The sequence below is a fragment of the Eutrema salsugineum genome, unplaced genomic scaffold (assembly GCF_000478725.1).
Source record: "Eutrema salsugineum unplaced genomic scaffold, Eutsalg1_0 scaffold_6, whole genome shotgun sequence".
Taxonomy (NCBI): Eukaryota; Viridiplantae; Streptophyta; class Magnoliopsida; order Brassicales; family Brassicaceae; genus Eutrema; species Eutrema salsugineum.
Window position 1 is genome coordinate 5,099,094 of NW_006256547.1, and position 21,864 is coordinate 5,120,957.

Here is a 21,864-nt window from a genome sequence, read left to right on the forward strand (position 1 = left end):
CAATGGAATTAGTGTTTAAGTCAGACAAATCCAATGTTTTCCAAAAATATCGGCTAGAAAAGCTGAAACGAACGGTGGAGAAGATAGTGAACGTTCATATCTCTCTCTCCTCCTAGAGGCTATATAATGGCAGCCAAACCAAGGAACAAAACAAAAATAAGAAAAAAAAATCAAAATATTAAATAAATAATAACTAGTGAATACCAAAAAAAAAAAAAAAAAACTGTACTCACTAGTTACTAAAATAAATCCCAAACATGGGTGTACATTTTGGAATATCCACATTATTTGTTTTTTGTTTGCTAGGCTTATCAGCAAATGCTAAAGTATTCAAAATCACTTCTCCTACAGGGTCTGATATCACTAGTGTAAGTTTTCTAATCTATATATTTAAGCAAAAGTGTAGAACCCATCTCGTTGATCTCGACATTAATATATATGATCTTATTGTGTTTCTTTGCGACGCATGCAGGCATTGTTGAAAACATTCAATGAGGCATGCCAGTTCCCAACGAAGGCCACCGTTATGATCCCAAAAGGTGAATACAAGCTTGGGGAAATAGAAATGGTTGGTCCATGCAAAGCTCCGATAAGGATTGCTCTTCAAGGCACCGTGAAAGCTGACGGAAACATTAAAGGAAAGGACTTTTGGGTCGCTTTCAAAAAGATTAATGGGTTTAAGTTGAACGGAGGTGGTGTCTTCGACGGTGAAGGCAACGCAGCATGGAGGGTTAATAATTGCCACAAGACATTCGAATGCAAGAAACTCCCCATCGTACGTATCTCTCTATCTATCTATATATAGTAACTCCCCATTTGGAATAGTGTTTGATGTTTTTGTGTCATTAATGTTGAGCAGAGCGTACGGTTTGATTTCGTGACTGACGCTAAGATAAGAGGCATAACCTCGTTAGATTCAAAGAACTTCCACATCAACGTGATAGGGGCAAAGAACATGACATTCGAAGACATCAAGATCGTGGCACCTGCTGGTAGTCCAAACACCGATGGAATCCACGTGGGAAGGAGTGATGGTATCAAGATTATCAACTCGTTCATCTCCACAGGAGATGACTGTATCTCTGTTGGAGACGGGATGAGAAACCTTCTTGTGGAAAGAGTTACATGCGGTCCAGGACATGGAATCAGTGTTGGAAGCCTTGGAAGGTACGGGCACGAGGAAGACGTTACTGGCATCAGGGTCGTGAACTGCACACTCCAAAATACTGACAATGGTGTAAGGATCAAGACATGGCCGTCTGCGAAATGCGCCACCACTGCCTCGGAAATCCATTTCGAGAATATTCTCCTCAAGAACGTTAGCAACCCTATCCTCATCGACCAAGAGTACTGCCCTTGGAACCAATGCAACAAGCAGGTGCGTAAAAAATATACATATACCAGTACTCCAAACCGCTTTAGGTGTTTAGGCTGTTGAAAAAAAAAAAAGATCGGTACTTCATGGGAACTACTTTGGTATTGGTTATGATTCCGAGACGTTTTGTTTTGTTTTGTAGAAACCATCAACTATCAAGCTGGTGAACATTAGCTTCAAGAAGATCAGAGGAACGTCAGGGAACAAAGACGCGGTGAAGCTTTTGTGCAGCAAAGGATATCCGTGTAAGAACGTGGAGATTGGTGACATTAACATTAAGTATACCGGAGCAGACGGTCCAGCGACGTTCAGTTGCTCCAACGTATCTCCGAAGCTGAAGGGAACTCAGGTTCCTAAAGCGTGTAGCAGCCCAGTGCCGAAGTTACCAGGCCAGAAATAGAAGCTTCTCGAGTGTATATAATACAAACTCGATCACACATAATCTAAATGTACACCCTAGTGTATGTTATAATTCTTTCAGCTGATATCTTTGTAAAGTAACCTATGTATTTTTTGGTGGCCGTATTGGCCCTAAAAAAGAATTTGCATTTTTTGCTAGCTATATATTGTAAGAAATGCATAGTTCTTGGAAACAAATACAGTATAATCTAATTGAACAATGAGTGACTAATTAATTCCTTACTGCATTGAATATAGTAGATGAGAAGAACGAAGCTATGGTTGGTCTGGTACGGGTTTGAGTTACGATTACTTCTTTTTTGCTTTCAAGATAGGGGTCGAGTCGAGGAGTTAGGAGGCTATAAAACTGTTTCTATAAGTAAAAATACACCAACCAAACGAGTTTGTGTTCGCATTAGACATACAAGCAGCTTGGGAACAAAGAATTTGCAAAGTTATAACAACTACAAAAAAAAGAAGCTAAAATGATAATAGAAACATCCTCTACTACAATCTGCTTCAAACACAAAGATAACCGAAGAAGAAACAATATTTTTTTTGGGTGAAAAAATATATGCATTTGCCACCTTGCCTTGGGGAGATAACATAATACATTCTTTTGAATCTATCCCCCAAACCCGATATGATCTCTCTAATGGAACCAAGGAAACAAGGAAAAGAAGAAAGCCAAGTTTAGAGAGAAGAAAACTACAGGATACTCTGGAAGCGATGAAGGGATTTTCATCCCATGGAGTTGTTATATAAGATTCGCCAAGAGAAACTAGTCTTCACCTTGTCTCAATATACAATTTCGCGGTAAGCCAAAATCATCTTATACTAAGTAACTATTCCTGCAACAGAGATATGAAAACTGTAATAAAGAACACATATATATATATATAGATGTAAGAATAGCTTGTTTTTATTGCAGATCAATCATAAATTGACTTGCCTCTGTGTGATTGTCTCCTGTTAACACTGTAATCGCCAACATATCCTGGAGTTGAGCTTTTAGCTGAAACAGAGGAAGCACCTCCAATCCCATAGGCAAACGAGCCAAGACCCTCTTTCTCGGGTGAAGAAGCTCTATAATTAGGATCACTATAAACCACACCATTCTCATGAAACTCTACAAGACCTACATCATAGCCAGTGTTTGCTCTCACCAAGGTAGAAGAAGATGGCGCTATTCTTACATATCCTCCTGTTCCCAACCCAAAGCTAGATTCACTATTATTTCCTCCATAACCAAACTTCACATCGTCAACACTAACATTGTTCCTTCCATTTTGTGCAGTGCTTCCAGGCCCCCAACTAACTCCGGAACTTCCAGATGGACGACTTATTAGAGTGTTCCCACCTGTTGATCCCACATATGAATTGGAATTTGAGTTTGTAGCGTTGCTATAGGTAAGATCTCTGTTTTCCCATAGGCTCCGCGTGACTGAACTGAAGAAAGACGAGTTCCCTCCATTGACTCCTTCATAGCCATACCTGTGCATGCTACCAATCTGGTACGGGCTCAATCCACGGCCATAAGAAACGTTTGCATCCCCAGTAAAACTATTTGGCACTCCCTCCTCAAAATTCACCTTCATCCTGTAGCCAGAAGCAAAAGGAGCATACCCGGTTCGTCCAGGATCAACAACTCGACTGAACCGACCTTCCATGCCAAGTCCATAGCCTCCTACTCCTACCCCAGCGAGATTGTATCCATTAAGGTGGTTACTGACCCTGTTAACTCCGTAGCTGTAACCTCCTCTTAATGGGCTGCTGCGAGATGGACCTGGCGATAACTCCTTAGGGACAGCTCGCTTGACCTCAACCATTTTACCGTGAAGCTCATGAAAAGTCTTTAGCAATACTTTTTCCACCGCCTCCTCAGAATCATAAGTTATAAATCCAAAACCTCTAGGTCTCTGTGTGTTCTGGTCAAACATTACAACGACATCTGTAGTTGTACCAAACTCCTCAAAATACATTTTAAAATCGCTTTCCGTTACTGATGAAGGTAATCCACCAACAAAAATCTTCTTTGTGCGGCCTGAACCCGGAGACCCTTGAATGCTATTACTGTTGCTGCTCCTATTTATAATGTTCAGGTCATCTCTAGGAACAGCTTTCTTTGCTTCAACCTGGCAAGATCAGTGAAAAACCTAAGCTTAAATTAGAAAAACTACTCCTTTTTTCTATACTCAATTCAAAACTTGACATGGGAATAACATCCAATTAAGTCAAACTCAGTTAGATTCAGTGAAACTTCAGAAACAAGTTACATTGTACCAATGAAAGCTGGAAACTTTAGAATCAAAGGATTTACCAATCTACCATCAATGTTATGCTTCTCCTTTACAACAGTCTCTGCAACAGCCGGATCAGCAAAAACCACAAACCCGAAACCACGGGCACGGCCTGTGGTACGATCCTTCATGATCACTGCCTCAATCACTTCTCCGAAGCTACTGAAATACTCCTTGAGAAGCTCCTCATTGGTGTCCCAAGATATCCCTCCGATGAACAGCTTGCCATTGTCAGATTGCATTTTTGCTCTGCGCAACAAAACAATCGGCAAATAGCATATCAAATCTACTCACACAAGGCGAATTAGATAAACGACCAAATTCAGAAGGCAACTAGTAATACATAGAACCAAAGGAAAATACCTTAAGAAATCGATAATCAACCAGAAAGGTAAAAAATTAGAGTCTGGCAACGAGTCAGAAACCTCTCGGAGGAACAAGAGATTCCTTCACCAATCGATATCTAAGCTAATCTTCCGGAGAATCGATTGGGAACAGAAGCAAAGGAAACGGCTTTCAGTCCCAGAATTCAATCAGCATTAACCGAAAAATCCCAGATCAAAGATTCAAAGCCAGATATATCCAACTCCCACTATTCAGATTGAAACCCAGATCCCAAATCCTGCCGATACATCACTAAGATCTGAAGAGGCCAACGATTTGTATTAGAGGACAGAATCTGGTTCTGCCCATTGTTCAGAAATACAGAAAGAAGAGCACAAGTTAATTTTAGGCAATCCGATTCAGTTTTAAGCTGATTTCAATGGAGTCAATACTAATAGGCGCACACTAGAATCTAGAGAGAGATAGAGAAACAAACAACATGTTGTAGAGATAGAGAAAAGAAGAAAGCTTCTGGTTTGGTGCAAAGGAGCAATACATCTCTATATATACATATTATCCTGTGGGTCTTACTCTCTAGTATTTACAATGGAAGAAATGTGCGCAATTGGGAAATGGAAAACGATTCATATTTAACGATTTATACACAGATTCAATTACTGTGGATTAGTATCATCAAAAATTTTTTTTTGTAAAAAAATTAGTTAATTTTTACATTGTCGGTGTTAGTTTAGACGTTACCGATTTGAAAAACACGTCGTTATGTACCGACATTGTTTTGGTTTGGTCGAATACTTCGAGTAGAAAAAATTCGTTCTGCTTGAACTTATTTCAGTCTTTTTCAACATTTACCAGTTTCTGAAAGTAATTTTTTTTTTCTTAAAAAAGAAAAAAAAAAAACAGTTGGCAATATGTCCTTAAAAATTTAGTATTAATTCGAGAATATTTTTGTGTTTTTTATTTTATTTTGGCTGATAAACTTACAATATTGTGCATTTTATTTTAATCAAAGGTAACTTATCAAAGGCCGCCGCAATCGGACTCTCCTCTCACGCACTCCCTCTTTACTCTGCAGTTCCGTCTACTGTGCCGCCATCGCCGCCGTGACCTGCTTCCGACTATTCTCTTTCTAGGTCACCGAGCCGCTCTAATTAAAATTTTCACACTCCTTGTAACACTTGCTTAGCTTGTATCAAAAATCCTCAAGTGTTTTGTTATCTGCTCTCCTTCCCCTCCAGGTCTTAAAGTGACATCCTTTGTTGCATTGAGAAAGATGGCAAATCAGCTCACTCAGCAAATTGAAACTTTTGTCGACGTTACTCGTTCTCCTACTCAGCAGGTACTTCTTTGTTTTGGTGGAAATCAATTTGACTTGGAACAGTTTCTTGCGTTATCACAAGTCTGAATTTGCTTTTCTTGACAATTTTTTTTTGTTTTGTTCCTGAAATTTTAGGCTGATAGTCTGAAAGCAATTGCTTCTGCCTTGGAGAAGGATTTGTTGTCTATGAACGAATTGGTAAACATATCCACTCTCTTTTCATCTTCCATAGTGGCTCATTTATGCTGTTAATTTTCTGTATTTCTGAAACCGTAGGTCGCGGAGCTGGAAATGTATTTGACGACAACTGATAATGTTGTCCGAGCACGAGGTACTTCTGTTCTCTCTGTATTATTTTAGTGAGTATGTTTCTCTCAATCTGAATGGAATATGTGAAGGACGACAATAAGCATACCGGGACATGTCTTGTGTTTGTAGGTATTCTCCTGCTTGCGGAGATCCTTAATTTCCTAAAAGCAAAGCCATTAGACAATGCAATTGTCCATAGTCTCATTGGATTCTTTACCGAAAAGATGGTGAGTTGATACTTTGAGTCTTATATATATTGTAATTCATGCCAATGTGTGTTACAGTTTCTATTCAGTTTCTTAAAAATAGAAAAGAACAAAAAAACGGATGTTGGACTTGTATCAGGCAGACTGGAGAGTGATGCGTGGGGCACTTGTTGGTTGCTTGGCCTTGATTAAGAGGACAGACGTAGCTGGTGTGGTCACTGCTACCGATGCAGAAGCTGTTGCAAGGTCAATGATAGATAATGTGCAAGTGCAGTCTTTATCACTTCATGAGCGTAAGGTATAAAACTATTGCTACTAGTATTTTGTTATCTTAATGACTGTGTTATCTCAATGTTTTTTTATTATTGTTGTTACATTATCTTTTTACAAATGACATTGCAGCTCTCTTTTGAACTTCTAGAGGGCCTTCTACAGCAATACTCTGAAGCTATTATGACTTTGGTATGTTAATGCTCTCTACGTGCGGATACATATTTCAGAATTAGAAAGTTCAATCTAGTGTATGAGGAATGTTTTCGTGCAAAGCTATTTGCGTCAGCTTGGTGGGAAGATGAATATTTATTTAAATATTCTAATATGTAATATGTGCTCTCAGTTCGCCAAAAGCTTCATGTTCAAGTTATCCTAGTTCTCGTAATTTTATTAGTCTGTACAAACAAAATGCAGGCAAACTCATCTTAGTTTTCTGTTTTTGTCTTCTTCCTTGTTTCGATTTACTGATGGCCCTTCCTCTTTTTTTCTTATCCTATTGACTAAACGACCATTTCCCAGGGTAAATTACTTGTTTATGCTACATGTGAAGCCATCGATGGAGAAAAAGACCCTCCGTGCTTGATGGTAGCTTTTCATATAGTAGAGCTTTTGGCTCAATTGTTTCCCAGTCCATCCGGTCCAGTTGCTTCTGCTGCGTCTGATCTTTTTGAGATTGTTAGCTGCTACTTCCCTCTTCATTTTACGCATGTGAGTTTAAAGCCTATCCTTTTTTCAGATAGTGATTTATTGGTGGATTATTTTTTCTTTCGTTAAACGGTTTATTGTTCTCTTTTGTGGGTTTTTAGACAAAAGGTGGTGGAGCTAATATTTCAAGAGACAACCTCTCAAGGGGACTATTGGTGAGTATTTACTCAACATTTACGATTTGCATAAGTTCTTGCTGTCTTTTTGTGGGTCAAGGGTTTTTTTTTTATGTACTTCATTCGATTTTGCAGTTGGCATTCTCTTCGACGCCTTTTTTTGAACCGTATGCTATTCCATTGCTTCTTGAAAAGCTTTCTTCTTCTCTACCAGTCGCAAAGGTTTGTTTAACATGTAACTTTGTATTCTAATACCTCTAGCTTATATGCCACTCTGAATGTTGGACAAGTGTAATTATTTTTGTCCCTCTAAAATCTGTCTAGGTTGATTCTTTGAAATGTCTGAAAGATTGCGCTATTAAATATGGAGTAAACAGAATGAAGAAGCACTATAAAAGTCTTTGGTCCGCTTTAAAAGATGCATTTTATTCTTCTACGGGGACACATTTGTCCTTTGGTATAGAATCCCTCACTACAGCCGGGTTTGAAATGGATGAGATCCACAGAGAAGCTGTTAATCTTCTTCAGACGCTTGTTAAGGAAGATATCTCGTTTTTAGGATTGGTTGTTGATGATTTAAGTGTAAACTCGGTCTTTAATTCCATTTCTAGATACTCTCAGTATAAAGAAATGCCTGACACGAGCAAACTGGAGGTTCTTGTTATTAGTCAGATACTGTCTGTGTCTGCCAAAGCTTCGGTTGAGTCATGCAATATAATCTTTCAAACCTTTTTCTTCCGCCTTATGAATAGTCTTGGGATTGTAGAGAAACCTTCAACTGGCGATCTTGTTCATAAGGAAAACTCTACAGTCTCTATCAGACTCTACCATGGAGGTCTTCATCTCTGCATCGAACTTCTTACAGCATCGAAAGATCTTATTCTGAGTTCCGAGGAATGTTCTTCAGCACCTAGTTGCGCACAAGAATCATGGTGCTCTATGGTTAACAGGTTCTCAGTTTCATTGATCGAGGTGTTCACTTCTGCAGTACGAAGCTTAAATGACGATTGTGGTGCGGATGTATATCTTGGAGGTGAATGCATGTGCTTACTTAACAGATTTGTTACATCTTATAATTTCTTGCCCTTTTTTTGTCTTGCATTGATCCTAATATAATACTGAACTCTTGCTACATATCTTTCCAGGTCTCTTTTTTCTTATTCCTATTTTCTAATTTTTTTTTCTTAATCAATATCCAGTTAAGGGTTTGCTGACTATGGGTATGTTCTGTGGTGGCTCTTCTCCTGTATCGAGATCCGAATTCGAGAAGATTTTGACGACCTTAACATCAATCATCACAGCCAAGAGTGTAAAAACAGTAGTATGGGAACTGGCATTGAAAGCGCTGGTCTGCATTGGCTCATTTATTAATCGGTATCATGAGAGTGACAAGGCTATGAGCTACATGGGTATAGTTGTCGAAAATCTGGTCTCATTGGCGTGCTCTAGCCATTGTGGTCTTCCATATCCGATGATATTAGAAGCAACTTCAGAAGTTTGCTCCACTGGGCCAAAGTATATGGAGAAAATGGTTCAAGGATTTGAAGAAGCTTTCCGTTCCAGTTTGTCTGATTTTTATGTATGTCTTGCCCCCGTGACTCTAGATCGTTAAGTTTTCAGTATATTTGAGCTAACAGTTTCTATCTCCATCACGATCCTAAGATCTTGTTATTTTCGTGAACTGGTTTCTATCTCCAACAAGCAATGGATCGAGAGCTATCTAACTACTATCTGGAAATTACATGTCAGGTCAATGGAAACTTCAAGTCAATCGAAAATTGTTCTCAGCTCCTGGAGTGTTTGACCAATAAACTGCTTCCACGGTACCCAAACTTTTCTTGAGTTTCTTACATCTTGTAGACAAACTAGCTTTTCTAGCGTGAGTATGTAGACTCTCAGTTGAAAGAGCCAACTCTCTTGGATGATACAACTTGTTGATTGCCTTTCTTGTTGGTTTCCATAGAGTATCTAGGTTTTCTCGTTTAATGTTCAATATCCCCTATTGTCAGCCCTCCTAACCCTGTAGCCTCCGTCAAGATGTTATAATAGACATATATAAACAACTATATGTCACTTATAAGCCTAACAGAGAGAATGTTTCTAATACACATTTATAAAAGAGAGAGAAACTAGATACTCTAGTTAGAGATTCACATGAAAACCAACAAGGAAGGCAATAACACGAGTGTCTTTTCTATTATGTTTTGACTCCTGGTTATTTTGTTTTAACCTCAAATAGTGTGGCAGAGATCGATGGTCTCGAGAAAATCTTGGTGCATTTCGCTACCAGTATGTGGAATCAAATTGAATCCTCTGGTGTTTTTAGTTATGATTTCAGTAGTAGGGTAAGTGCTCGGATAAACTTTATACCCATTTTTTTCTCTTCAAAGTAGATTTGATTCATCTGTTGTTGACGATATGAAGTTATTGATCTTCTACTACAGGAGTTTGTTGAGGCAGCAATGAAAACAATGGGACAGATTGTAGGAGTTGCTTTGGTTGATTCACAGAACAGTATAATCCAAAAAGCATACAATGTGGTCTCATCAAGCACGCTTCCAGCTATGGAATCTATTCCTTTGACCTTTGATGCATTTGAGGGTCTGCAAAATGACCTGTCCACTAGGGATGAATTGATACTTTCACTATTTGCATCAGTTATCATAGCTGCATCTCCCGTGGCATCCATTCCAGATGTGAAATCACTTATACATCTGTTTTTGGTATCCCTTCTTAAGGGCTATATCCCAGCAGCTCAAGCTTTGGGTTCAATCGTTAACAAATTGGGGTCGGGTTCTGGTGGAACAAATATCTCAAGCGATTGTTCCTTGGAAGAAGCATGTGATATAATATTTCACGAAACTTTATCTGGAAAAATTATTTCTTCTGATGACTCTGGTAATATTCTTTGTGGAAGTGAGACAGTTTTGTCAAAGATATGTTTAGGTTTCTATGGTTCACTGGACCTTCAAACCAGCGCTATTACTGGACTTGCATGGATTGGGAAAGGTTTACTCATGCGGGGTGATAGAAGAGTTAATGAAATAGCTCTGGTACTAATGGAATGCTTAAAATCCACCAACTGTTCAGGGAATGCTCTGCATCCGTCTGCCATGAGACATGCAGCAGATGCATTCTGCATACTAATGTCTGATTCGGAAGTGTGTCTGAATAGAAAATTTCATGCAGTTATACGGCCACTCTATAAGCAACGGTTTTTCTCTTTAACAGCTCCTATTTTGGAGTCTTTGATTATGAATTCCCAGACTCCACTCTCGAGGTATACTTATCTTTAACTATATTTATAGTTACTGCTTTATATGCTATATGTTTCAGTTACTTTTCAGTCAACTTGCGTGGAATATACAAGATTTTGTAGTCATCGTTTGATTCTGAGAATTTGGTTAGATCTGATTGCTTCTACCAGCATGTTCTACTACTCTTTTATAGAAAAAAGTTTTCTATTTGTCTTCTCTTGCTTCACCATGTAGTCCTTCTATGTCATATCCCTAGGAAGGATGCAACTGCACCCACACAAACCTTTTCAATGTCCCTTTTTGGAACAGTTAGAAGACATCCTGAAGATTGCTAGTTTAATTTGGGTTAGGTGTAGCTAGCAAATAAAGTCATAATAGTTTAGGCTTCTTTGTTGTTGCACCAAGTTTTAAATTGCCCAGCATAAATAGACAAGTCATTAAAGTGACAGCCAATTCCAGTTTCTTAGCTGACTAGTTTCGTCATGGTTTCAGAACAATGTTACATGTGGCTCTCGCGCATGTTATATCCAATGTTCCAGTAACGGTCATATTGGACAATACCAAAAAGGTTAGCCTCAAGATAGACTTTGTATTTTGTACCTTTGTAAACACACTCTTAGAAGACTTCTGTCTGTGCAGCTACACCCGATGATACTGGAAGGCTTGTCTGTTTTAAGCGTTGACTCTGTGGATAAAGAAACTCTCTTCAGTCTATTACTGGTTTTATCTGGAACACTTACTGATATTAAAGGTAAGAAAATTTTAGATGCTGGATTGCGAAAGCTGTTGCATCATATAAAATCTAGCTTCATTTGAATAACGATCTACAATTCTTGATGGATTTTCATTCGTTTGCGCCGACACTTAACGAAATGATATGGGTTTTGATTAGATGGTTGAGTCAATTCAGTGGTTGCAAAATCTCACAACGTTTTATTCAATGCCTACTAACCTTTTGCTCTGTTTGCAGGACACCAATCTGCCAGTGATAATGCACATATAATCATCGAATGCCTGGTCAAGCTTGCATCATATCCACATCTAATGGTAACAAATCTCTCCCTCTCTCTCTCTCTGCAATAGCATCTTCTACATCTTCTTTTTCTAATGGTATTGATTCTTGGATCTTCGAATGAGATTTTGTCCATGTTTATGCAGGTTGTTAGGGAGACGGCCATTCAGTGTCTTGTTGCGCTGTTGGAATTGCCTCATGGAAGGATTTATCCTTTCAGAAGACAGGTTAGTTAAAATGTCTAAAATGCAGGTTTTAGTACGTAGAGTAAGAAACACGTCTCATGAGTTTGTAATTTCATTTAAGGTTTTACAAGCAATAACAAAGGCACTCGATGATCCAAAGCGGAGAGTTCGGGAAGAAGCGGTTAGGTGCAGGCAGGCTTGGTTAGCACGTTAACAATATTTGTGACCAGTCCGGGTTAACCCATTGCGAATGGGACGACCCCTTGGTCTAACACCCTTTTTTTTTTTCGTTTAATGTTTCAAAATTTGAGTTAAAAAAACCCATGATCTATTATCATTTTTGTAAAGAAATTCCTGATAGCATTATTCAAATACTGATTAGTAAAAATAAAACAAATTTTGAATATATTTGAGATTTTAGAATGCAAAAAATTCTACACTGAAATATGATCTAATAAGAATTAAGTGTTTGTTTCATCATCCAACGCCATCACAGTGATGCAAATATATATTGTTTGTTTTTATTGTTTTTAGTAAAATACATTTGGATGCAAAAATGGATGCACAATGAATTGCATCAATACATCTGAAGTTGTTAAAAGTATAAAAAATACTCAAATTGCATGATATTGAATTTACGTGGAACAGAGTAACAAAAAAAAAAAAACAAGACTCAAATTGGAGGTGAAGACTTGTAACAAAATTCAAAATGTTCATATTATGTTCCGGTCATAAAAGATCTCCCAAGTATAGAGGAAAAGTTTCTTTCGAAGATAGCGTATTCAAGTTTCTCGTAACTGATTAGAGATCGACATTTCACCAGTCACCGTTTTAGAATTTTCAGATTTAAAGTCATATTCTGATATACGTTAACTTGGACACATATTCGCAAAGATAACTCTAAAACATTCTTTCGGTATAAGGTGTTAGCAATAAATAAACATTTTCTTTGTAATAAAACAAAAATAAACATCTCTTTCGTAAGAAATCTTAGGTGGACTGGTAGCTCACGGATATCGACTTAGATGATAACTCCTTTTCGTTGAATTCAGTGTCACAATATTAATTGAACACGCTTAGGAAATTTTAAATTATTAATCTAAAAAAACGTCAAACCATGCACATTGCACGTAAAAACTAAATCAACACAAAAGGTAACGAGTTTCAGGATATTCTGGTTTTGGTTTTTAAATAAAGGAAGAAGAAGGAAAGCTTCACCTGACCAAACTAATAAGCGATGTTATTTACTAAAGTTAGAGTTGTCCATTTAGGGACATGTTTCTGGTCTTGACCCGATCCAACCCTAACAATATGAAAATGGGTTTGACATTGGAACAGAGTGCCACACTTTTGGAATTATTGTTAAAATATCCAAAAATACTCGAAAAGAAAATGCTTTGAACTTTCCAAATCACCTGAAATACTTTAGTATTGGATTTAACCATTATCTAAATTAATGAAATTTGATATTAGCTATCAAAATTATCGGAATTCGATGAGTTATATGAATTTATGTCCCATATATTATTTAGTATACGCTGAATAATAAATTTAAATATATGAACTACTACTCGCTCCAGAAATAGTGGAGTGGTGTCTTGTTTTCTATATACTGTTTTCGTTAAGCTGAAAGTTTCGTTTGACCTAGAGATGTAGTTACATATCTGTTGGACAATCTGAACCCATAAGTCAAAATTGGACCAAAGTGTTTTTCGACCAAAACCTTATTTAATCATAAAATGCTTTCGTAAAATATTTCAAAAATACTGTACTTAAATTTAATAAACTAAATTAGTTTAAAATTACTTTTTTATGCACTACATACTTTTAAAATTTCTATAAAAAAGTACCACAATATTTATAACTATGCAGTAAACATCTTATTTTCAAAATTTAAGGTAATAAACAGGATTTGTGTATGAACATTGATAATACGACATAACTTGTAAATCTGTGGTTCTTAATCCGAAATAAACTAATTTAAGAAAAACATCGTATATAAATACACATCTGCCTCTATTTGTCTTTGATTAACCTCTGTCAGAACAATTAATTCACTAAAACTCCACCCAAATGGCACATTATTCCTTCTTACATTACTTGGTAATCTCTCTGTTCCTCCACAACATTTGCATTGCTGATCACTACACATTTACGGTCAGTTTTAAATTTATTAAGTAATTTAGTCATGCGTGAATAAACTAACTTAAACATGAAAAGTATTCAATCTCACCAAATCAAGAGTTAATTAACGTCAGGTTAAGGAAGTTCCATACAAGAAACTGTGTAGCACGAAGAAGATTTTAACCGTAAACGGTCAGTTTCCTGGACCAGTTTTAAAGGTTTACAAAGGTGACACCATTTACGTTAACGTTCGTAACCGAGCTAGTGAAAATATCACAATGCATTGGTAATTATCTAAGACACTTTTGTTTTTGTTTATTATGTAAATCATTCATACCAGTTAATTACAAGCTTATAACAATATTTAATTTTCGATGGTCGAATAATGAACACAGGCATGGTGTAGAGCAGCCGAGAAACCCGTGGTCAGATGGACCCGAATACATCACTCAATGCCCGATTCGACCCGGGTCGGATTTTATGTACAAAGTCATATTTTCCATCGAAGACGCGACTGTTTGGTGGCATGCACATAGCTCTTGGACACGTGCCACTGTACACGGCCCGATTTTCGTATATCCTCGACCCCCGAAAGCCCTCCCTTTTCCAAAGCCGGACCACGAAGTCTCCTTAGTTCTTGGTATACATCTACGTACTTTTTTTTTTTTTTTTAACTGAACAAAATATTAAACCTTTTTGATTTGTATATTTCTACATGGTTTGGAAAACTACGATAATTGTATTAAATTAATCTCATAAAATTGGACAGGAGAGTGGTGGAAGAAGGATGTGAGAGAGGTAGTGGAACTGTTCACGAGGACCGGAGGTGATCCTAATGTGTCCGATGCTTTGACCATCAATGGCCATCCTGGTTTCTTATACCCTTGCTCTAAATCAGGTACTTTCTTCATTTGTTTTCATTTTATTACATCTTGTGGAATAAAAACATTATGTAGAGATGAAAATTAAATTTAGGGATGTATATTTCACGAGTATACGATTGAGTTATAAAATCATTGAAACAATATTAGTATATTACATATTGTGATGGAATAGATTATAAGAAACTAAGTAAAATGATTCAAATGAGCTTTTTGTAGGTCAAAATTTTTTAAATTGTTGTTATTCCTTGCTTTTTTTCTATTTTATTTCGTTATTTTACATGCATATATGTTTAACAGATACATTCAAGTTGGTGGTAGAGAAGGGCAAAACCTACCGCATTCGAATGGTAAACGCGGCAATGAACCTAATTCTCTTCTTCGCAATCGCAAAACACAGCCTCACCGTGGTCGCAGCCGATGGCCACTACACCAAACCACTAAACGCTGCTTACATAACCATATCTCCAGGCCAAACGCTAGACGCGTTATTACACGCCGACCAAAACCCAAAACGCACTTATCACATGGCGGCCAGAGCTTACCATAGCAACCCCGTGATCAATTTCAACAACTCCACAACCGTCGGGATCTTACATTATAACGACGACGCCAAAACGTCATCGTCTTCAAAACGCTACCCAAACCTTCCTCGTTACAATGATACGCGAGCAGCTTTCAGTTTCTTTGCCAATATCAAAAGCTTATACTCGGGACAAGTCCCCGTAAAACTCTCACGTAAGATATTCACGACGGTTTCGATAAACCTTCTCTCGTGTCCCAATAACTCGTGTGAAGGTCCAAACGGGTCGAGATTAGCGGCGAGTATGAGCAACATATCGTTCGTTACACCTAGCCACGTGGACATACTAAAGGCTTATTACCTTCACCTTAAGGGCGTTTACGGAACGCGGTTTCCGGATTTCCCACCGCTGTTTTTCAACTTCACCGCGCAGAACCAACCGATGTTTTTGCAGACGCCGAGACTAGCGACCGAGGTGAAGAAGATTGAGTTTGGTGAAGCGGTTGAGATTGTTATTCAAGGGACGAGTTTGACAGGTGGTGGGATCGATCATCCTATGCATCTCCATGGTTTTAGCTTCTATGTGGTTGGTGTTGGCTTTGGGAATTTTAACGCGAGTGAAGATCCGTCTAGCTATAATCTCTACGATCCTCCGTATAGAAATACGGCGACTGTCCCCATCAACGGTTGGATCACTATCAGATTCGTAGCTGACAATCCAGGTACGTACCTTGCATATATAAACTTTTTTAAAGAAAAAAAAATATATACATACGTAAGCATAAATGTCTAACTTTGGCGTGGTTAAAAATGTCTTTGTGAAAATGTGGTGTTGTAACTAACCATACTATACTTTTATCCTAAAAATCAAAAATCCGCACTAAGAAATTTCTTTAAAACAAAATAAAAAAAAACATAACTAAGAAATTTGGACACGAATTTTGTTTATATACACACAAATCGATGAAACCAAACTGAAAAAACAAACATTTATTCGAAACTCATAAAGTACTTTTGTTTTTGAGATTTAATGAAACCTAAAAAAAATTAAAGTTATATAACATTAATTAGAAACACTGATATATATTTACAAAAGAAAACTAAAACCGAATAAAAAAGTAAATTAAATTGAATTGAATTGAACGCAATCGTATCCAACTGATAATTTTAGTTGGGTCATCAAATAAAATAGACCTAAAATAAAACAAAAATAATGAATGGAATGGAACCAAGCCAAATAATCTAATGTATAACTCTCGTTATCACTTTTGAAAATGATGGTTAAAAAATCACCGTTGTTATAATTGCGTTTGTAGGGGTTTGGTTCATGCACTGTCACTTTGATAGACATCTTACGTGGGGTATGAATGTTGTCTTTATTGTCAAGAATGGAAGAGCACCAAATCAGCAGATTCTGCCTCCACCACCTGACTTGCCTCCTTGTTATTAAATAATTCAACCAACAGTTTGATTATCTATTCAAATTGTTTCCAATTTTAGTATATGTAATTCTATCATGCTGTGTTATGTTGATGTCATAAACTGGATTTATTGTTTTTTTTTTCTTAATAATATTCACAAGTTTTTCCACGGTAGTAATAATAACTTAAGGAAGACTCCCAAGGCCCAAAGACAAATGGTGCTACTATACAAAACAGGGTCTCAAGACAGTGATTTGTCTCAATGAGTTAACTAACAGGAGATATGTCCATGTCTTGTACCATACCATTGTCATCATCCTCATCTTGAGGGATCGGTGCGTGATGGAGACCCTCTGTGTAAGTGGAGTGATGCATCTGTGTTATGTGACCTTGTTGAAGTGCTATAGTCTTGTGGTATCCACTCCAATCCCTTCGGCTCCAAAGGTACAGAGGTGGTGGTAAATTGTTCCACTGCTCTATTGTTTTATCATTAACATCTATCGATCCGGGCAAGTAGAACGACTGCAGAGTAAAAAGAATGTGATTGAATGATATTGGTATGATAAAACGAGAGTTGGATTCATTTCTAAACGTACTTACCATGCCACGAAGCATATTGGTGTCCTTCCAAATCAAGTCATAATCAGCTATCTCATCGACCCTAATTGTAGACGAAAACAGAGTTATGAAAAGTTTGTAATTGAGACTCAGTACAGTATTTGCTATTTACCTTTTTGTTTCACTTGGTACGATGAGGATTAAAATCTTCGGTTTAAACTCGAGGGCCTTCTTGATGAAACGGTTAGCAAGACTGGATTTGTAACCGAAAGGCGGGTTTAACCCCATTATCTGTTTTTATCAATGACACATAAAAAAGATTTTAGTTAGTGATTCAAGAAGTGCATCTCACCTTCAAGATGTTAGTTGTTGTATTACTAGTTGAGAGCCGTCGGGTAACTCTTCTTTCTTCACACTCAACCAATCTCTCTTTTCAAAGTTGAAGTTATTCTGCCATGGAACCATAATGTTTCAGAAACAGCTTCAAACACAAAAGTTAAAAAAAGGAGGTGATGTACCTTAGGTGGAATGAGATCAAAATTTTTGAAAAAGCATAATTTTCCCATTTTCCCGAGCTTTTCGTTCATCATGCAACTGAAGTCATTTGAGCCACAACAAAAGTCGACTACCTAAAACCAACGAGAATGTTATATGACATACATTTACATAATAGAGGAGTGGTTGCCTGGTAAGTTGAGGAATAAGCAACTTTACCGTATCTCCACTCTGCACATACAAGTGGAGCCTCTCTACTATCTGCATCATTAATTTCAAATTCATCGGTTTCTAATAATCATCTCTAAACACGTAGACTTCAATGGATCAAGCTAAACATAAGTAAATATAACAAAAGAGACAAATATTTTACCTCTGTTAGTTTCTCTGGTTTTGTGAAGTGTCGGCCAAACGATGTATAGCGCATACCATGGAGAAAAGGCGAAAGATAAATTTCAAGCTTCGTCTGCAGTTAAAAAACACAAATGTTTCATATTGTGTAACATTTTTCCTGAATGGTAATTTTTTCACGTGTAGGAATTTTCGTATCAAGAAGATAGTAGGAATTCTATTTGAGAATAATCTTAAGTGATAAAAGCATTATGATAACTAAAAAAAAATTTTAAAACCTTATGCTTCATGAGTTGGAGTAGGTCATCTGGACCAAATATAGCTCTTGCATCTTCCTCGCGCCCTTCCTCAAACATCTTTAACGCAGCTCGAGCGGCCTGCAGAACAGTCATTAAAGATCCATGGAGACAACTCTGCTAACTAAATAACAAACCTTTGTTTCACATAAAAAACCAGAGTGACATACATTGACATGAGTCTTAACCAATCCTGTGGTGATGTTTTTGACGATATCATTTCCTGAATGGTAGGATTTTACATGGGTTGCCCCACGAGACTTCATGTACTCATCAAAGTTAAACGAAGATTCCACTTCCTCGATTATAGACATCACCCTGTGTAAACTGTAAACCCCAAAAAATAAAACGATTAGTTGAAACTATCAATAATGTAATTGTTATTTTGTATTATTGTTGAGTGGCCAAAAGAATATCACCTCGGCTCCTCATCCTCGTCTTCTCTGATAGGCTCAGCAAAGGCGGAAGGACCTTCTTCTTTCAACAACTTTTGACCAATGCTATCCATCTTCCGTTTCATAAGATTATTATTGAAACTTAAATTCATCCTTGGTTTCCTAGATTCATTAATACCAAGACGATCAGGTAGACCCCCATGATGCTTAAAATCCGTCATCCTACCCGAAACATCCACTTTGACAGGTGCAAGCCCGTGACTCTGTGTTCTTAGGCCAGCTTTATCAGGAAAGATTAAGTGGTCTCTAGCGGGAGTAGCAAGATGACCTATTATCTCATGGTTCCTGGTCAAAAGAATATGAAAAGCTATATACATAATGCAGATCATGACAGAAAAAATGCTTTAAAATGCACACAAAACCAATCAGAGTATTCAAAAACTTACAAACAGTACATCAGAATGCGATTGTATGGAAGCAGTCTCTCCCAGGTCCTTTGAGGTGTTTCCTTGTCACAGTTGAGTTCAGAAGTAATCTCCCTGAGTACAAAAAAAAAGAAGCAACAATCTGAAGCTGATATATATAGCCACTAGAATGAGGAAAAGAAGTAAAATGACAAATGGTTTACCAAGGTAAACATTTTCTGTGGTAAGCGGTTGGGCAGCGTCTGCATACAGCAAAATGCAACGCATATACATTCTTGTTTTCACTTGTCTTACAGAGTTTACATATGTGTAGAGGACAACAGAAGGAATCTCTAGCAGCAATCTTGGCTTGAAGTTCTTCCGACTTGTTTTGATCACCAGCATAAAGATGTTTTGCAACACATATTGGATGATAGAAATGACCGCAATTTGAGGCGGAACAAGGGAAGACCTTCAGAGAAGTAAACAGTTGAATCCTTAATTGAAGATTTCAAGTACTCGATACAGATAAAGTAGCCTAGTATCCATAAGAAGAAGAATTTGGTACCTCTTGAGAGGAATTTTCATCAGATGATCCCAGTTGACCACAAGCATAGCATTGATGCTGTTTGTAGAGACAGTTATCACACAAATACGTCCCGAGTGCCTACATATGTGAGCAAACTAACTTTAGCATGAAGCCTCACCATAATAGCATATTAAACAGAAACTCTAAAGCCGATTCACTGTACATGAACTTGAGTCCCATCAGGGAATCCTAGTGATTGGCATGATGAGTCAATTCCATCAGCTATAGTTGCATGGAAAGATCTCAAGCAGCTTCCTTCACAACTGAGTTCAAAACAATGAAAATAAATGAAATCATTGCAGCTTGTGAGGAGCTCTAGAAATAGCATCAAAAATCTTCAGAAACTATGAGACGCTTGACATACCACAGAATGTAACCACCATTGTCACAAAAAGAACAGACTGTATCAAACTGCAGGTTCATCGCAGAATCATCATCACTGCTGTTTTCCTCGTCTGTCATATTATCAACAGTGAAATTCTCTTCTTTTGGTGTCTGCTCATCTTGTTGATGGTGCGTTGGAAGTTCCTTAATAAGAGAAAAAAAGAATTAACCTCGTTAGTATGAGAGCAAGAAAAGCAGCAGAGAACATGGAATCCACTTCTAACTAGGTCTCACCACTTCGATAGATGTTGTTTGTGAAGTCATCTCCAGAAATCTACGCAAGCACTGCACACAAGAAATTTTATAACCACAAAGAAATAACTAGTCAGCCTAATCAAATCTTTCCAACGAAGATAGAAAAAAACAAAGAGAAAACAGACCTTTGATTTTGTTAAATCTTCATCCCTTTTCATAGCTTGACACAGCAAAGCAACATGATCTGATAAGTCATGCTCTGAAGGTTGGATCCTGAGTAAACAACAAGCTTGATTCAAAGATGACATAAAAAGGAAAACACATCAAGATAAACTTCATGGACATCTAAAGCATACCCATCAGCTTTGTGTAAACTGTTCCACACATCGACGCTTGATGCCTCCGGATTCCTTTTAACAAAGTGAAGACACTGAAGGGTGGCCAGAATTGTTCTAACTAAAGCTTCATAACTCTTTGCTGGGTTCTGTAGAGTTATCCAGTGCATCCCATATAGAAGCACTTCGATCTTGGGATGTTCATCAGAGAGATCAAACTTCCACGCTTTGGCGAGCTTATAAAGTGACTCGTATCCACAGTAAGTGCTGCCACGCAAATACACGGGCAGTCCCGAGCTGGCAGCTGAATCTTCGTTGTCCCATTTGACTGGTAGTTCACAAAAGCTGATAGGTGTGTCACTTTGATCAACGAAATAGTAATCATCGACAAATTCAGGTAGAATCTCTCCTTCTTCGTCTGACCAATCCATTAGATTAGCTGGAAAAGAAAAAACACCATGTTTTACAATTTTTAGCTCCTTGACTCACTAACAGAACCAATCCACATAACAAAACACTAAATAAACCAAATCCGAGAAACTATACAGTTGATTAACCTTAGATGACAAAGGAATCGTGCATTTTAAGGAGAAATTAGCATTAAATCATGGGATAGTCAAAAAGATTATACAAAGCAGAGCATCAATCATATAAAAACTGATTATAAATAGATATATGGTCTGCGCTGAGATTCAAAAGCAATTTCTGGGATGCCCAAAATAAGCAACCAAAAGATCTCAAACGAACAAAGCAAAGATACAGAGCAGAAAATTTTCAAAAAAGAAGGAACAACAGTGTGAACGCACCGTGATCCTGCTTGAGCTGAAGATACCGTACGGACACTTAAGCCGTGTAGTTAAACCCTAAAACCCTTTGTATTCTAAAAACCAAAGGAAGAAGAAGAAGAAAAGTGTGTGTGTGAGAGAGAGAGAGTTTTTTCCTTGAATAGGAAGAAGACGAAGAAAATGGTGGGAGTGTGACTGACGTTGTTGCTTCGTACGAATTAAACCCGTTTTAGGCAAAAAGTAAAGTATTTTCTTGTTTTATTTAGTGATAGATAAATGACCAAAAACCCCATTACATCAATTACGGGCTTTCCACGGGCTCCTAATTAGG

The 21,864-nt window shown here is 37.5% G+C and overlaps 5 protein-coding genes across 8 annotated transcripts; 3 read left to right on the plus strand and 2 right to left on the minus strand.

Moving 5' to 3' along the window:
• Positions 1 to 228: 228 nt before the first annotated feature.
• Positions 229 to 1,987, plus strand: LOC18012662 (polygalacturonase). The gene is made up of 4 exons (XM_006395152.2): positions 229 to 368; positions 473 to 775; positions 860 to 1,378; positions 1,518 to 1,987. The coding sequence occupies exons 1-4, from the start codon at positions 258 to 260 to the stop codon at positions 1,773 to 1,775; spliced, it is 1,191 nt and encodes a 396-aa protein (XP_006395214.1). The 5' UTR covers positions 229 to 257; the 3' UTR covers positions 1,776 to 1,987.
• Positions 1,988 to 2,137: 150 nt separating this feature from the next.
• Positions 2,138 to 4,946, minus strand: LOC18011723 (heterogeneous nuclear ribonucleoprotein 1). 2 transcript variants are annotated; one of them, XM_006395153.2, is made up of 4 exons: positions 4,438 to 4,945; positions 4,095 to 4,323; positions 2,727 to 3,909; positions 2,138 to 2,625 (listed from the first exon to the last, which is right to left on the minus strand). In XM_006395153.2, the coding sequence occupies exons 2-4, from the start codon at positions 4,314 to 4,316 to the stop codon at positions 2,612 to 2,614; spliced, it is 1,419 nt and encodes a 472-aa protein (XP_006395215.1). In that variant the 5' UTR covers positions 4,317 to 4,323; positions 4,438 to 4,945; the 3' UTR covers positions 2,138 to 2,611. The 2 variants fall into 2 exon arrangements, with proteins under 2 accessions (XP_006395215.1, XP_024007556.1); XM_024151788.1 differs by having other exon boundaries at positions 2,138 to 3,909; positions 4,438 to 4,946.
• Positions 4,947 to 5,441: 495 nt separating this feature from the next.
• LOC18011724 (MMS19 nucleotide excision repair protein homolog) lies at positions 5,442 to 12,169 on the plus strand. 2 transcript variants are annotated; one of them, XM_006395155.2, is made up of 20 exons: positions 5,442 to 5,549; positions 5,655 to 5,755; positions 5,870 to 5,932; positions 6,011 to 6,065; positions 6,173 to 6,270; positions 6,389 to 6,547; positions 6,652 to 6,711; positions 7,042 to 7,230; positions 7,329 to 7,382; positions 7,479 to 7,565; positions 7,668 to 8,376; positions 8,543 to 8,922; positions 9,093 to 9,166; positions 9,583 to 9,688; positions 9,788 to 10,623; positions 11,093 to 11,168; positions 11,240 to 11,351; positions 11,571 to 11,647; positions 11,759 to 11,839; positions 11,919 to 12,169. In XM_006395155.2, exons 2-20 carry the CDS (start codon positions 5,690 to 5,692, stop codon positions 12,009 to 12,011), a joined length of 3,375 nt encoding a protein of 1,124 aa, XP_006395217.1. In that variant the 5' UTR covers positions 5,442 to 5,549; positions 5,655 to 5,689; the 3' UTR covers positions 12,012 to 12,169. The 2 variants fall into 2 exon arrangements, with proteins under 2 accessions (XP_006395217.1, XP_024007172.1); XM_024151404.1 differs by lacking the exons at positions 5,442 to 5,549; positions 5,655 to 5,755; positions 5,870 to 5,932; positions 6,011 to 6,065; positions 6,173 to 6,270 and having other exon boundaries at positions 6,532 to 6,547; positions 7,073 to 7,230.
• Positions 12,170 to 13,825: 1,656 nt separating this feature from the next.
• Positions 13,826 to 16,928, plus strand: LOC18011554 (laccase-15). The gene is made up of 6 exons (XM_006395156.2): positions 13,826 to 13,954; positions 14,056 to 14,207; positions 14,317 to 14,561; positions 14,691 to 14,819; positions 15,103 to 16,047; positions 16,642 to 16,928. The coding sequence occupies exons 1-6, from the start codon at positions 13,871 to 13,873 to the stop codon at positions 16,773 to 16,775; spliced, it is 1,689 nt and encodes a 562-aa protein (XP_006395218.1). The 5' UTR covers positions 13,826 to 13,870; the 3' UTR covers positions 16,776 to 16,928.
• LOC18011578 (protein ENHANCED DOWNY MILDEW 2) lies at positions 16,913 to 21,731 on the minus strand. 2 transcript variants are annotated; one of them, XM_024151635.1, is made up of 19 exons: positions 21,555 to 21,730; positions 20,770 to 21,187; positions 20,599 to 20,686; positions 20,453 to 20,503; positions 20,199 to 20,362; positions 19,998 to 20,097; positions 19,814 to 19,912; positions 19,470 to 19,717; positions 19,288 to 19,380; positions 18,866 to 19,186; positions 18,617 to 18,773; positions 18,429 to 18,527; positions 18,173 to 18,265; positions 18,019 to 18,060; positions 17,823 to 17,933; positions 17,683 to 17,754; positions 17,477 to 17,595; positions 17,347 to 17,407; positions 16,913 to 17,268 (listed from the first exon to the last, which is right to left on the minus strand). In XM_024151635.1, the coding sequence occupies exons 2-19, from the start codon at positions 21,177 to 21,179 to the stop codon at positions 17,014 to 17,016; spliced, it is 2,583 nt and encodes an 860-aa protein (XP_024007403.1). In that variant the 5' UTR covers positions 21,180 to 21,187; positions 21,555 to 21,730; the 3' UTR covers positions 16,913 to 17,013. The 2 variants fall into 2 exon arrangements, 1 of the variants encoding a protein (XP_024007403.1); XR_002897667.1 differs by lacking the exon at positions 16,913 to 17,268 and having other exon boundaries at positions 17,368 to 17,407; positions 17,477 to 17,557; positions 17,657 to 17,754; positions 21,555 to 21,731.
• Positions 21,732 to 21,864: the final 133 nt, after the last annotated feature.

Coding starts and splice junctions, on each gene's coding strand:
- LOC18012662 (XM_006395152.2), top strand. CDS start 258: ATGGGTGTACATTTTGGAATATCCACATTATTTGTTTTTTGTTTGCTA. Junction 369..472: donor CAGGGTCTGATATCACTAGT/GTAAGTTTTCTA, acceptor CGACGCATGCAG/GCATTGTTGAAAACATTCAA. Junction 1,379..1,517: donor GGAACCAATGCAACAAGCAG/GTGCGTAAAAAA, acceptor TTTGTTTTGTAG/AAACCATCAACTATCAAGCT.
- LOC18011723 (XM_024151788.1), bottom strand. CDS start 4,316: ATGCAATCTGACAATGGCAAGCTGTTCATCGGAGGGATATCTTGGGAC. Junction 3,910..4,094: donor ATAACATTGATGGTAGATTG/GTAAATCCTTTG, acceptor TGATCTTGCCAG/GTTGAAGCAAAGAAAGCTGT.
- LOC18011724 (XM_006395155.2), top strand. CDS start 5,690: ATGGCAAATCAGCTCACTCAGCAAATTGAAACTTTTGTCGACGTTACT. Junction 6,271..6,388: donor GATTCTTTACCGAAAAGATG/GTGAGTTGATAC, acceptor GACTTGTATCAG/GCAGACTGGAGAGTGATGCG. Junction 11,352..11,570: donor AACACTTACTGATATTAAAG/GTAAGAAAATTT, acceptor CTCTGTTTGCAG/GACACCAATCTGCCAGTGAT.
- LOC18011554 (XM_006395156.2), top strand. CDS start 13,871: ATGGCACATTATTCCTTCTTACATTACTTGGTAATCTCTCTGTTCCTC. Junction 13,955..14,055: donor CTGATCACTACACATTTACG/GTCAGTTTTAAA, acceptor AATTAACGTCAG/GTTAAGGAAGTTCCATACAA. Junction 14,208..14,316: donor GAAAATATCACAATGCATTG/GTAATTATCTAA, acceptor TAATGAACACAG/GCATGGTGTAGAGCAGCCGA.
- LOC18011578 (XM_024151635.1), bottom strand. CDS start 21,179: ATGGATTGGTCAGACGAAGAAGGAGAGATTCTACCTGAATTTGTCGAT. Junction 19,913..19,997: donor CTGATGGGACTCAAGTTCAT/GTACAGTGAATC, acceptor TCACATATGTAG/GCACTCGGGACGTATTTGTG. Junction 17,755..17,822: donor TTGATCTCATTCCACCTAAG/GTACATCACCTC, acceptor GTTCCATGGCAG/AATAACTTCAACTTTGAAAA.